General features: G+C 39.7%; 1 protein-coding gene across 1 annotated transcript in view; it reads left to right on the plus strand.

The window, feature by feature from the left end:
- The window catches only part of CEP290 (centrosomal protein 290), a 119,513-nt gene that overhangs the window by 2,823 nt on the left and 102,850 nt on the right, over window positions 1-13,840 (plus strand). The window contains exons 5-10 of the mRNA XM_054718811.1: window positions 1,810-1,953; window positions 9,772-9,825; window positions 10,425-10,445; window positions 10,572-10,724; window positions 11,117-11,299; window positions 12,235-12,324. Of these exons, the coding sequence (XP_054574786.1) occupies window positions 1,810-1,953; window positions 9,772-9,825; window positions 10,425-10,445; window positions 10,572-10,724; window positions 11,117-11,299; window positions 12,235-12,324 (645 nt within the window). The remainder of the gene's footprint in view (window positions 1-1,809; window positions 1,954-9,771; window positions 9,826-10,424; window positions 10,446-10,571; window positions 10,725-11,116; window positions 11,300-12,234; window positions 12,325-13,840) is intronic.

Raw genomic sequence — 13,840 nt, forward strand, 5'->3', positions numbered from 1 at the left:
TAAAGGGTCCTGTGAGGTCAAAGGCAGGTATACTGGAAATAAAGCAGAGAATGTTCCTGCCTGGACAAGATCCTGGTGTGGGTGTGGGAGTGGGAGTTAATAATGAATTCTAGAAGCAAGTTAAAAAAAAAGACCAAGAGTGAACGTTATCCTGTATAATAAAAGCCCCGCAACCGAATGGCAGAATGATGGGTCGATCAACCAGTTGCTATGATGTGCACTGACCACCAGCGGGCGGACACTCAAGGAAGGATGTGCGGCGCTCCCACGGCAGGCAGATCCCTGCATGCTATGCCTCCCACCAGTGCACAAATCCCATACACTGGGCCTCTAGTATAGATTTAAATATTGCTTAGAGAGGCTTTTGATGGAAGACAATGAATTTTGCGAGCGAGTTGGTTAGGAAGTTGGTAGTTTGCTTCTATCATGAGTAGATAGAGATCTGTAGCTGGGTATACTGAGGTTTTGCAGAATAGTGCAGGGATGATAGCCTGGAATTTGCATAAGTAAATCATCACCTCTTGACCCTGAAATATGTGGATATAATTGAGCATTTTCCAATTGACAAGCGTTTCAAAGGAACTTAGTATACTAAAGGAGCCAATTGCAACTAAGGCAAAGAGTTGGAAAGGATGATTCAGTAAAAACGATTGAGGATGTAAAATACTATCTTATCTTCGAGAGGATTTTCAATAGCACAATGGAAAATGTTTGAAGCAGGGAAAGAAGGAGAACAATTTATTTAAGGTAGGGTAACGATCTGGTGAAGAGGTGAACGTGAGACAGATTAGATGACCAAAGGATTTGAAGTTTTGGATCATGACCCAAAGTAACAGGAATGTAAAGTGATATGGATTTAGTCTGCTGCCAGATTTTAAAGATAATCAGAGTCTGGGCTGTCCAATACAGTAGCACTAATCACTTGTGGCTATTTACATTTAAATTCATTATAATTAAAATTCAGTTCTTTAGTTGCACTAGCCACATTTCAAGTGCTCGTTAGCTACATGTGGATAGTGGCTCCTATGCTGGACAGTGCAGAGAACATTCTATTGTAGAAAGTCCTATTGGATAATACTGGTCTAAATAGTCTGTGATATAAGAGTAAGGGCAGGTTCAGTCAGAAAAAGACAATTATCACATTATCTCACTTATATGTGGAATCTGATGAACAAAATAAACTGACGAACAAAATAGATCCAGAGGCATTAAAGCATGAAACAAACTGACGAATTTCAGAGTGAAGTGGGTAGGGGGATGGGAAGAGATTAACCAAAGAATTTATATGCATATACACATAACCCATGAACAGACAATAGTTTGGTGAAGGGCTGAAGCGGGGGCAGGAGCAGGGTGGAGGGGGGGTGGTCAATGGGGAAAAAAGGTGACATTTGTAATACTTTCAACAATAAAATTAAAAAAAGTGTAAGAGCAGGTTAACACCAGGGCTCAGTGACTGGGATGAAGGCTCTGATGGTTTGTAGTCTGGTTTCAGAGCTCTGCTATTCAGGGGAAACCTAGATAGTTCATCATCTATTTTCCGTGCCTTGGCAATTTAGTATGGCTCAGAAGCTATAACAGAGCCTGAGTAATTCACCGTCGGTTCTTCATAGGTCTGGGTGGCTCAGGAAGAGCTTTAGAGGATTGTCAACCTATGAACTAAATCTTAAGCTAAATTTTTAAATATGTTTCTTAAGGTAATATGACTTTAAATATTATAATACACATTTAAAGTCAAGATAGTGGTTTGTTGTTGATTTATTTTAATCTCTAAATATGGGATTAATTTATACTTTTGGTTTATTTAAGATGGCACAACAGTCTACAGGTGGACGTGACACTCGGTTTTTACGTGATGAAATTCACCAACTTGAAAAGCAATTGGAACAAAAAGATAGAGAATTGGAGGACATGGAAAAGGAGTTGGAGAAAGAGAAGAAAGTTAATGAACAAGTAAGGCACATTTTTTCAATGAATCTTAATGGTTTAAGTTACCTAAAAAACACCTGTTTATGCTTTTTATAATTAATGATGATAACTATCAGCTTTTATGGTTGTATTTTTATGTGAAAATTGATGTAAACTTATCGCTAAGGTTTTATATTATAACTAGAGGCCGGATGCACGAAAATTCATGCAAGAGTAGGCCTTCCTTTGGCTGCTGGCACCAGCTTTCCTCTTGCACCCGGGACCCAGGCTTCCCTCCGGCCCTGGCTTTGTCAGGAAGGACGTCTGGAATGACGTCTGAAGATGTTGGTCTAATTAGCATATTACCCTTTTATTACATAGATTTGTGTTGTCATCACATCTTCATAATGGGTCAGGTACTTCTAGTGAATGTGACTTGGAGATTAATTCTTTATATTTGGAGGTATATTTTTTTCAGGACTACAATTGTTTACATGAAATTGATTATTTGGTCTGGAAAATAGGTATGAAGAAATTAATATACATTTAAAAAATTGTTTTTTATATCTGCCATAGTTTATTTTGGGGAAAAAAGGTATTTTTTATAATTCCTTTATATTAGTAATAGACTTAGAAATTAATCCTTTAATGATGTATTTATAATGATTAATCAGATTTCTTTTTTTGAGGTATACTTCACATTATATAATATATAGGGTCTTAAAAAGTGGTGCTGATGCCAGTATTTTGTAAATCAATGCATACTTTATTTTTTCCAATGTATACTTTAAATCATGACATTTCATCTTTTATACGAGCATAATTTCCTATTACCTCTTACATTAGTCCTTATAAAATAATTCATGCTGTTCTAAATTTTGTTTGAGGAAAAAAAGTTTTTTGTAGATAAGTTTGTATTTCCTGTCAGAAAATAACATGTTTTACTTTTGGCTCAGCTGTCAGTAAAATTAGTACAGAATTGGATGCCTACCTGTGGTAACTGTTCCATACCTGATGCCCAGAAGCTTTTCCTACCTTTGTGCCCTTTAGAAGGTCAATGTTGTATTACATCTTGATAATCTTCTTCCATCCACTGGTTATACATTTTAAGTAAACAACAGAGATTTTTTTAGGTGATTTTCTGTTTAAAGAGAATCTATCATAAATTAATTTATAAGAAAAAGCATCCCCATTCTTGATATATCTATTTTACTATATAATTTTGAAGAATCATGCAGTGTAAAAAGTATGGATTGATGCCATCTAAAGGTTAGGATTAAACTCTTAGAGCATTATCTTTTTTGTTGACTCAGTAAAACATAACAGACCTGTGGATTTCTTTTTCTTTTTTTTTTTTTTATATTTTATTGATTTTTTACAGAGAGGAAGAGAGAGGGATAAAGAGTTAGAAACATCGATGAGAGAGAAACATCGATCAGCTGCCTCTTGCACACCCCCTACTGGGGATGTGCCCGCAACCAAGGTACATGCCCTTGACCAGAATCGAACCTGGGACCCTTGAGTCCGCAGGCCGACGCTCTATCCACTGAGCCAAACCGGTTTTGGCTGTGGATTTCTTAATAATCATAAAGGATCCAACATATGCTATACAGTAATACAGTTGCTTAGGGGGATGTCTGTCTTGTGTGGTTTTCTGTCTGGCCCATATATTAGTCAACTTCTTACTACTCATACCACACACCCTTAGATAATCATAGCTACCTGTTCATTCAGTTCTTAAACTACTATCTTGATTAATAGGCACACACACAGAAAACTTGAATATATGGCCTATATACTTTGCAGCTGCTAGGTTCCTTAAAATGGAATATGTCTATGAGTTGCTCTGACAGTTTCTTTTTTGTTCATAACCAGTCATTCAGTTTTACTGAGTATTTACAGCATGCCAGATAATATGCTAAGTACTAGGGATATAGTGGGCAACTAATTGTATTCTATTTCTCCATGATATTCACTGTCAATAATAATTGTAACATAGAGATAATGTAATACTTTGGGGGTACATATGTATATAAGAATATTTGGGGATACTCTGGGGAGTAATACCTAAATCAGTCTTGATATTCAGGAAGTGATCTGTAAATTGATACCTGAAGTAGGAGTTAGCCTGGCAAAGGGAATGGGATTACATGGTGGTTAAGAAAAGCACATCTGAGTAGAAGATAAAGCACTTGCTAAGACCTAGAATATTTATTTTGGCTTGAATGTAGATAAAAATAGCTAGTGTAGAGTTCTTACTATGTGCCAGACACTATATATACATTAATTGATTACTTCTCATTTGATACTTATATGAAATAGGTGACATTTCTTCCATGCTACAGATGAAGAAACTGAGACACAGAAAGGGTGATTGCCAATAGTTACACAACTAATAAGTTATAAAGCCATGATTAGAATCCTAACTTACTTAAGAATTTGTGCTCTTAACCAATGCACTATATCCTGCCTTCCAGGTGTTTTTTTTTTTGTGTGTTTTTTTTTTTTTTTTATTAAAAAAATGATTTTGGAGAGGAAGGAACTGATATATATGTATATATCTATATATCTATATACTGAGCGGCCAGATTATTATGATCTCTGAAGGCATAATAATATTGCCACTCAGTATATATATATCAGTTCCTTCCTCTTGGTATATATATATATATATACCGAGTGGCCAGATTATTATTGTGCGTTCAGAGATCATTTGAGAGGATCCCTGATTAAGATCTGCAGTAATCTGATGCACTGTTGCCCTTCTATTGTCTTGTACCTGTCTTACCACTCTCCATTCTGCCCTAACATTGACTAGTCGATGATGGCCACTATTCGCCCCTTCAGACCCAGATTTTCGGCTGACAGTCCAGTCTTTAAATACTTTAACAACAGTTGCTCTTGAACATTTAAGGAATTCAGCTGTTTTGCTGATACTCGCTCCATGGCTCCTAGCGCCAACAATCATCCCATGTTCAAAGGCTGTTAAATCGCATTGTTTACCCATATCTTCAGAAAAAAATCACTTCTGTTGTGGTAAACAACCTGCTTCCCTATTTATAATGGTCTGGCCCTCTAGCAACTTTAGCGCGAAATTATAACTAATTTGCCTACAAATATCAGGTAGTCATAATAATCTGGCCACTCAGTGTATATCCTATCTAATAAAGAGGGAATATGCTAATTGACCCTCATGCCCTCACAAAGATGGTGGTGCCCTCAGCCAATAAGGAGGGATTATGCCAATTGACTGCCCTGCCCTCAAAGATGACGGTGCCCACAGCCAATAAAGAGGGGATATGCTAATTGACTGCCCCACCCTCAACGATGGTGGCGCCCACAGCCAATAAAAAGGGAATTTGCTAATTTACTACCATGCCCTCAGAGATGGAGGCGCCCATAGCCACAAAATGGCAGCGCCCTATCCCTTCAGCCCCGCTGGGGCAGCAGGCACGTGGCAAGGCTGGGCTCACCCCTAGGCAGACCCGGCCGCTCTGTGTTCTGGCCTCCGGAGTCCCCCAATCCCCTCAGCTGCCCAGGGCCAGCCCAAGGCGCAGGCAAGCCTCAGATGGCGGCCGCCCAGCCTCCCAGGACTGGTTCAAGGTGCAGGCAAGCCTCGAATGGTGGCTGCCCAGCCTCCCAGGGCCGGCCTGAGGCTCAGGCAAGCCTCAGATGGTGGCTGCCCAGCCACCCAGGGCCAACCCAAGGCACAGGTAACCAGGGCCAGCCAAGGCTTACACTGCTGGCAGTGGCAGCAGCAGAGGTGTGATGGGGTGTCATCTTCCCCTGATTGCCGGGTTGCCTCCTGCCCCTGAAGGCTCCCGGACTCTGTGAGAGGGTGCATGCTGGGCTGAGGGGACCCCCCCCCCCCAACTCCAGTGCATGAATTTTCATGCACCGGGCCTCTAATATATATAATTACATATATACGTGATGTGTGTGTGTGTGTGTGTGTGTGTGTGTGTGTGTGTGTCCCTAAACGGGCAGTCAGACATCCCTCTCACAATCTGGTGCGTGCGCGCGCACACACTCACACACACACAGACACACTAAAGGCCCGGTGCACAAAATTCGTGCACTGGGGTGGATGTCCCTCAGCCCAGCCTGCACCCTCTCCAATCTGGGACCTCTCGGGGGATGTCCGACTGCCAGTGTAGGCCCGATCCCTAAACTGGCAGTCGGACATCCCTCTCACAATCTGGGACTGTTGGCTCCCAACTGCTTGCCTGCCTGCCTGCCTGCCTGATTGCCCCTAACTTCTGCCTGCCAGGCTAATCACCCCCTAACCGCTCCCCTGCTAGCCTGATTGATGCCTAACTGCTCCCCTGCCAGCCCAGTTGTCTCCAAGTCCTTCCCCTGCCAGCCTGGTCACCCCCAACTGCCCTCCCCTGCAGGCCTGGTTGCCCCTAACTGCCCTCCCTTGCCGGCCTGGTTGCCCTTAACTGCCATCCCCTGCAGGTCTGGTCCCCCCCCAACTTCCCTCCCTCCCCTGCAGGCCTGGTCGCCCCCAACTGCCCTCCCCTGTTGGCCATCTTGTGGTGGCCTTGTGACCACATAGGGGTGGCCATCTTGTGCGAAGATGTGATTTTCATATTACCTCTTTATTATATAGGATATATATATTGAGAGAGAGAGAAAGGTGGGGAGAGAGAGAGAGACAGAGACATCAATCATCCTTACGAGCCCTGGCAGGGGGTTGAACCTGCATCCTTCTGGTGCACAGGATGACACTCAAACCAACTGAGTCACATGGCCCAGGGTCTGCCCTCCAGTTTTAACATTCATGATCGTCTGGAGAGATAAGCAAAGGCCTGTTCCTGAGAAATTTAGTCTTTTTTTGAAAGGAGCCTATGAAGAATTTTGAACACAGGGATATCATGATCAATTCTATGCTTTTAAGTTTACTTTGTAAAGAGTGGATTGATGGTGGTAAAGACTAATTAAGAGACATTTCAGGCAAGTGTTGAAGTAATGACTGAGGAGGGTTAGGGACATAAATACATTTGAGTGATGTAGATGTAATTGGACATGATGAAGGATTGCTTGTTGGTGAGGAGCAAGGAATGGGGAGTCCACCTAATTTTCTGGGTTGGGCCACTGGATAGATGGAGTACATAAGAAACACTGGGTAGATTATAAGGATTTGTAGGTTATCAGTCTAGATATTGAAGCCATAGAAGTTCTTGTTAGGCAGATCTCTGAGACATAGAAATGTCTAATGAAGTAGGAAGAGATGCTTCAAGGAACAGCTCAAGGAAGGACAAGTATCAAGAGTGTGATGCTTCAAAAACCAAGGAAAAAAGGCCTAGGTAGTGGTAAATGCTTTAGCCTTAAGTTCTTCACATCTCTATATGTTAACACGTTTCAATTCAAAACACCAAGACATTCTTAGCTCCCATATAATAATAACTAGAGGCCTGATGCATGAAATTTGTGCAGGGTTGGGAAGGTCCCTCAGCCCGGCCTGCGCCCTCTTGCAATCTGGGACTCCTTGCTCCTAACCACCCGCCTGCTCACTACTTACCACTTGTCTTGCCACTCCTTAGCACTGGCTTCTGGCTGAGCAGCGCTCCCCCTGTGGGAGTGCACTGACTACCAGGGGGCAGCTCCTGCATTGAGTGCCTACCCCCTGGTGGTCAGTGCGCATCATAGTGACTGGTTGTTCTGGTCGTTCTGCCATAAAGGTTGCTGGGCTTTTATTATATAGATTAGAGGCCGGATGCACGAAAATTGTGCAAGAGTATGCCTTTCTTCCCCTGGCTGCTGGCAGTGGCTTCCCTCTGGCCACTGGCAGGCACTTGGGACCCAGGCTTCCTTAGAAACCCTGGCTTCGTCTGGAAGGTCATCCGGAAGGACATCCAGGAGGACATCTGGTCTAATTAGCATATTACACTTTTATTATTATAGATTACTAGAAGCCCATTGCACAAAGTTTCGTGCAATAGACTTTTCCTTCACCTGGCTGCCGGCACCAGTTTTCCACCAGCAGCAGTTTTCCTCTGGCCACCCGCTGATCAGAGCGCTTCCAGCCAGCACGATCAGCCACCCCGAGAGGAACTCCGATCCGGAGGCGCTCCGATCGGCGGGTGGCCAGAGGAAAACTGCTGCTGGTGGAAAACTGGTGCTGGCAGCCACTCAATCGGCCACCCCGAGTTCCACCACCAGCGTCTTCCACTGGCCCCATGGGTCCTTCCGCAACTTGTGAGTCCCCGCCCCCCGTTTCTACCACCAGCCAATCGGCCACCCTGAGTCCCGCCCCCATGCCTCCAGCCAGCCCAATCGTGGGCGTAGCGAAGTGATGCAATTTGCATATTACCTTTTTATTATGTAGGATAATTATAGATAATAATAAGAGGTAACTTTTAAGATTTATATAGCACATTGCATTTTATTATGAACTTTCTTTAAATTTTAAAAACCTGCATATCATCTTAACAATTGTAAGAAAAATAATACTCTCTTGCCCTAACTGGTCTGGCTCAGTGGATAGAGCGTCGGCCTGTGGACTGAAGAGTCCCAGGTTCGATTCCGGTCAAGGGCATGTACCTTGGTTACGTGCACATCACCAGTAGGAGGTGTGCAGGAGGCAGCTGATCAATGTTTCTCTATCATTGATGATTCTAACTCTCTATCCCTCTCCCTTCCTCTCTGTAAAAAATCAATAAAATATATTTTAAAAAAAGAAAAGAAAAATAATACTCTTATACTGTTCATATAGGCTCAGAAGTTAACATTGTGCCACATTCTGTGTGTCTTTATACACAGAGACTTCTCTTTCATTGCTGAGCCATTGATAATTGATTTCAGATCTTACGATAATTCATATTAAATATTGCAGATCTCATGATACTTCATACTTAAATATTCAGTATGTTTCACCTGAAAAGTGAAGTATTTTCTAACATAACTGCTCTATAATTAGCATAGTAGGGCAATATAATATATTGTATTTATTGACTCAATAATGCCCATCATAACCTCCCTTCCCACTATCCAAGGTTCAATCAAGGATCTCATATTGTGATTTGTTATGTATTATAGACTTTTAAATGTGTTACAATTGGCACACATTGTGATTCTGTCTTCTTCTTGAGATAAGGAGGAAAAGCAGAAAAGTGAAAGGTCATAAGAGAGATAGGATTTGACCATAGGTGAAAAAAGTCCACAATAATGGTAATAATATGTGCCTGTTTAGAGAAACTAAAGAAAAGAGTCACAAATTAAATCATTTATATGCGGAGAAGAGAACAACACTTCAAATTTTTTTGATATTCCATGCATTGAATATTGTGCTAAGGACTTTATATGCATCATACTTAATTCTATGTCAACATATGAGATGAGAAAACTGAATTTCAGAGATGTTAAATGACTTGTTCACACTTTATTAGAAATTGTTGAACAGGTTATATAAACCTAGGCCAGTCTGATTTCACATTTCTTCTTTTTAACCATTATGTTTTATTGCCTTATATTTATAAACAATTTAATGTTCACTGGGAGCAAGGAGTATTCTAGCCCTGACATAGTACTACTGTGAAATGATAAAGAGTTTGAACAGAACACTACTCATTATTAGGATATATGGGCAGAGGAAGGGATAATGTTTTTTGCTTTCTGTATCCTTGGTTAGAATTTTTTGCCTTTTTGTTTTTATAATTTTTGAACTCAACGTGTTTTATCCTTCCTAATTCTTAGTTTTCAAAAATTTTGTCTTATTATTTATGTCTTGGGTTGACATGTAGTCCTTAGTAATTAAATATTATTTTCTTTTTTGGAGAGGATTTAAAATTTAAATTGATTAGGTGAAAACCTGGCATATTAACTTACTGCTGAATTTTATTTATTCATTTGCTCTTTTAGTTGGCTCTTCGAAATGAGGAAGCAGAAAATGAAAACAGCAAATTAAGAAGAGAGGTTGGTAAAAAAAAAAATTTAGTATCTGTGGTGTTTCAACAAAGATACTTTTAAAAAAAGTTTTGTTAAATTTATAACCAGGACTGGAATCATCTAAGTAAGTGATGTTTTCAAACTGGCTGATTTTATGACATGACTTTGTGTCAGGAAAATAGAAAATTAATATAGAGGTGAGGCCATTAAGTACTACATTCATCTCTTAGGCCTGTGTGGATAAATCTTGCTTCCTGTCGTATAAACTATTTTTTGTTAGTTTCCTAACTGAATATATGACTGGATTTCTGTCTTATTTCTCTTACATTTATCCAGCATCCTTTTAAGATTTTTGTTCATGAAATCTTGTCAGTTCTAATTATTATTTGGTTTTTCTGAGCCAAATAATGTTTGTACATTGTTTATCTTGATAAGAATTCTTATCTTTTTAACACAATCAAGATGTTCTTTGTTTTTGTTGATAATTAGTATTCTTGCTTTCTTTGTTTATCCAAAGTAATACGTCATCCTTTTAGAATTTCTCTTTATTTTTTTAAATTTCTGATTATTATTTTTAATTATATTGCCTTTCATTTCTAATTACTCTTTCCTGTCCTTTTCTGGAGAACAAACGTCTAAAGAAAAAGGTGAGGCTTTAGGGGTGGTGAAATCTTGAGATTTTAAAGATATGTTTTGAGATCACTTTTTAGAGGATAAAAATTTATTTTTCTGGATAGTTTCTTAATAGAATTTTGTATTTGGTCTACCTTCAGAATGAACAGCTTCGTCAAGATGTTATTGACTATCAGAAACAAATAGATTCACAAAAAGAAACACTGTTATCAAGAAGAGGAGAAGACAGTGACTATCGATCACAGTTGTCTAAAAAAAACTATGAACTTGTTCAATATCTGGATGAAATTCAGGTAAAATGGATAAAAGTCAGTTCAAGGCAGTGCTTCTTATAAACCTTTAATTTCATTATAGTATAAATATTAGCCCTACATTTAAATTCTTTAGTATAAATCTGTAACTGTGTATTTGTAAAAGATGAAATAAATTGCATCTTTGAAGTTGCAAATCTTGCAAATCATTCTTTTTATATGCCTATCTTGGCCATTGTTTAAGAAGAACTAAGATCCTTAGGTATAAAGTGTTCTTGATATTAATTTGATTTAATTGGTCAACAATAGTTGATACTAAAGATCTATGAAGGATTCTCTTTTCTCCAACAGATACTTACGCCATTTAATTTTAATTTAGCTTAAATTTCACTTTCTTAAATTGTTTTTAATCAGAATGTCTTTAACTTTCTTAGACTTTAACAGAAGCTAATGAGAAAATTGAAGTTCAGAATCAAGAAATGAGAAAAAATCTAGAAGAGTCTGTACAGGAAATGGAGAAGATGACTGATGAATATAATAGAATGAAAGCTATTGTGCATCAGACAGATAATATAATGGACCAATTAAAAAAAGAAAATGAGCATTATCGGCTTCAAGTAAGAATTTCTGTTGGACTAACTTATTTTTGAAGACCTCTGTCTTATTTCATAATGCCTTGTTACTAATTATTTGAAACTAGACTGTACTTTAACGTTCTAGGATATGAATTTTTGTTTTATGCTGCAATATGTCATTTTATACTATAATATGTTGCCTTGCTGATTTATCTTCTATAAATATAAAAGGTTAATATGCAAAGTGTCCCCCTGGGAGTTCGACTGGGAGACTGTTCAATCGCTCGCTATGATGTGCACTGACCACCAGGGGGTGGCATGAAACGAAGGGAGCCCCCGGCCAGCAGCCGGCAGCTGGGGAAGGAAGGCCACGACCAGCAGCCAGAAGGAAGGCCGTGGCCAACAGCTGGAAGGCATTGATCAGCCCTAATCATGGGCCAGGCCTAGGGACCCTACCCATGCAGAATTTCATGCACCATATCTAGTTTATCCATATCTAGTTCTTTAATTTCCTTAAATGTAAATTCTTGCCATGTAGGATGTATAGGTGATACCTTAACGAATGTGTAGATAGTAGTCCTACAAAGCTAATAATTATTGGAATTTTCTACAAAGACTCTTAGGAGTCCTGTGAAACAAAGTTTAATTTTACACCATAAATGTACTATTAAAAAAAACCCCAATATATTGTTCACACATGAGTTTAAACTTTATTTAAGAAAATATAATAATACTTAAAAATATAATTTTCTAGTAATGGAAAATAATTATACAACTGTAAAGTTGCAGAAACCATTAAATGTCACCTCTAACTATATAACTGCTCCAATAATGAATATACATTAGTAATGTACATGTGTATATATGTATGTAAATGCATATTGCATGTGTGATATATTTATAAGTATCCATGTATAATAAATGTGTTTATATTACACTGATTTGCAATAATTCTAGAAATGATTGTTGCCTTCTAGGTGCAGGAGCTTACAGATCTTCTAAAAGCAAAAAATGAAGAAGATGATCCAATCATGATAGCTGTCAATGCAAAAGTAGAAGAATGGAAGGTGCCTTTTTCAATTGATATAATGGCTTTTTCATTTGCAGTTTTCACCTCAATTTTTATTCTTAGTTTTCTTTAAAGGCCTTATAACAGTTAATGACATTTATTAGGCATTTTAAAAAGTGTATTAAATGTCTTAGCTAGAAAAACTCCTTTCTCTTGCGTAGTCCTCTAGCTTATTTGTTGTTGAATGAGTTCTTCCACATTCAGTGAGTTCAACTTATAACTAAAATTTCTGATAGAAATCTAAGTCCAAAATATAATGTGTTTGTCCTCTAAAATAGACAATTCTAAATAGACTTAATTATTTTAACATAAATCATAGTTACCTTAAATATATTAAGTATGTAGTTCCAGGTTACATTTTAGTGTAGTCAGTTTTTCTAACTCTCCTTCCATGTCAGAGTAATCAAGCTTTTGGCATTCAGTGGGAATGGGAGTGAGGAAAGGGATCTTTCAGAATCATGTGTGATGTTACTTTTCAAAAATCTCTTCTTCCTCACTGCTCTCCAGGCACAGCATATCCTCAGCCTTACCATATCAGAAGCTAGGATCCTAACAGTTGCATGTTTTCAAAAATGTCTTACATGATTCTGAATAAATTTATAAAAGCCTGAGTGACCCTTACGACCGAATGACCAGAACGAATGACAGGAACGACCAGTCGACTAGTCGCTATGACCCGCACTGACCACCAGGGGCCAGATGCTCAATGCAGGAGCTGCCCCCTGGTGGTCAGTATGCTCCCATAGCCAACCTCCTGCACCTCCCCCCCCTCCCCCAGCCAGCCAGTCTCCCACAGTCCCTCCCCTCCTGGAGTCCCTTTCCCTGGCCAGTGGCGCGCCCCCCCCCCCCCCAGGCAAATAGGCCTCGATCGCCGGCCAGGCCGAGGGATACCACCTGTGCATGAATTCGTGCACCGGGCCTCTAGTCTATATATATAAAAGCCTAAGCTACCGTCCGTTCAACCAGTAGCTGTGACACACACTGACCATCAGGTGGCTGACACTCAATGCACAGGCATGGAAACATGGAACAGACTGATGAATTTCAGAGGGGAGGAGGAATGGGGGAGGGTGGGAAGAGATTAACTAAAGATCTTATATGCATACTAGAGTGGGCACCTGGTGCATGGATTCGTGCACCAGTGGGGTCCCTCAGCCTGGCCTATGGGGATTGGGCCGAATCTATGCACCGGGCCTCCAACGTGCCCCGAGGGGTCCTGGATTGCGAGAGAGCTCAGGCCAGCCGTAGGGACCCCAACAGTGCACAAATCCGTGCATCGGGCCTCTAATTTTAATTATAAAAGCTATCACTTCTATAGTCAATGTTTCTAACAGGATTCACATAAATCTTACTGGTTATTTGGAATTGGTTATCACTTGGGAAGCTCATAATCTACATTTTAAACAAAGGCAATTAGAGGACAATAAACCTTCTGTAAAAGGCCAGGAAGTAAATATTTTAGCCCTTTTTGTCTTTGGTATCATTATTCAACTCTGCTATTACTAGTATAGCAT

This window comes from Eptesicus fuscus, chromosome 7 (genome assembly GCF_027574615.1).
Source record: "Eptesicus fuscus isolate TK198812 chromosome 7, DD_ASM_mEF_20220401, whole genome shotgun sequence".
Classification (NCBI taxonomy): domain Eukaryota; kingdom Metazoa; phylum Chordata; class Mammalia; order Chiroptera; family Vespertilionidae; genus Eptesicus; species Eptesicus fuscus.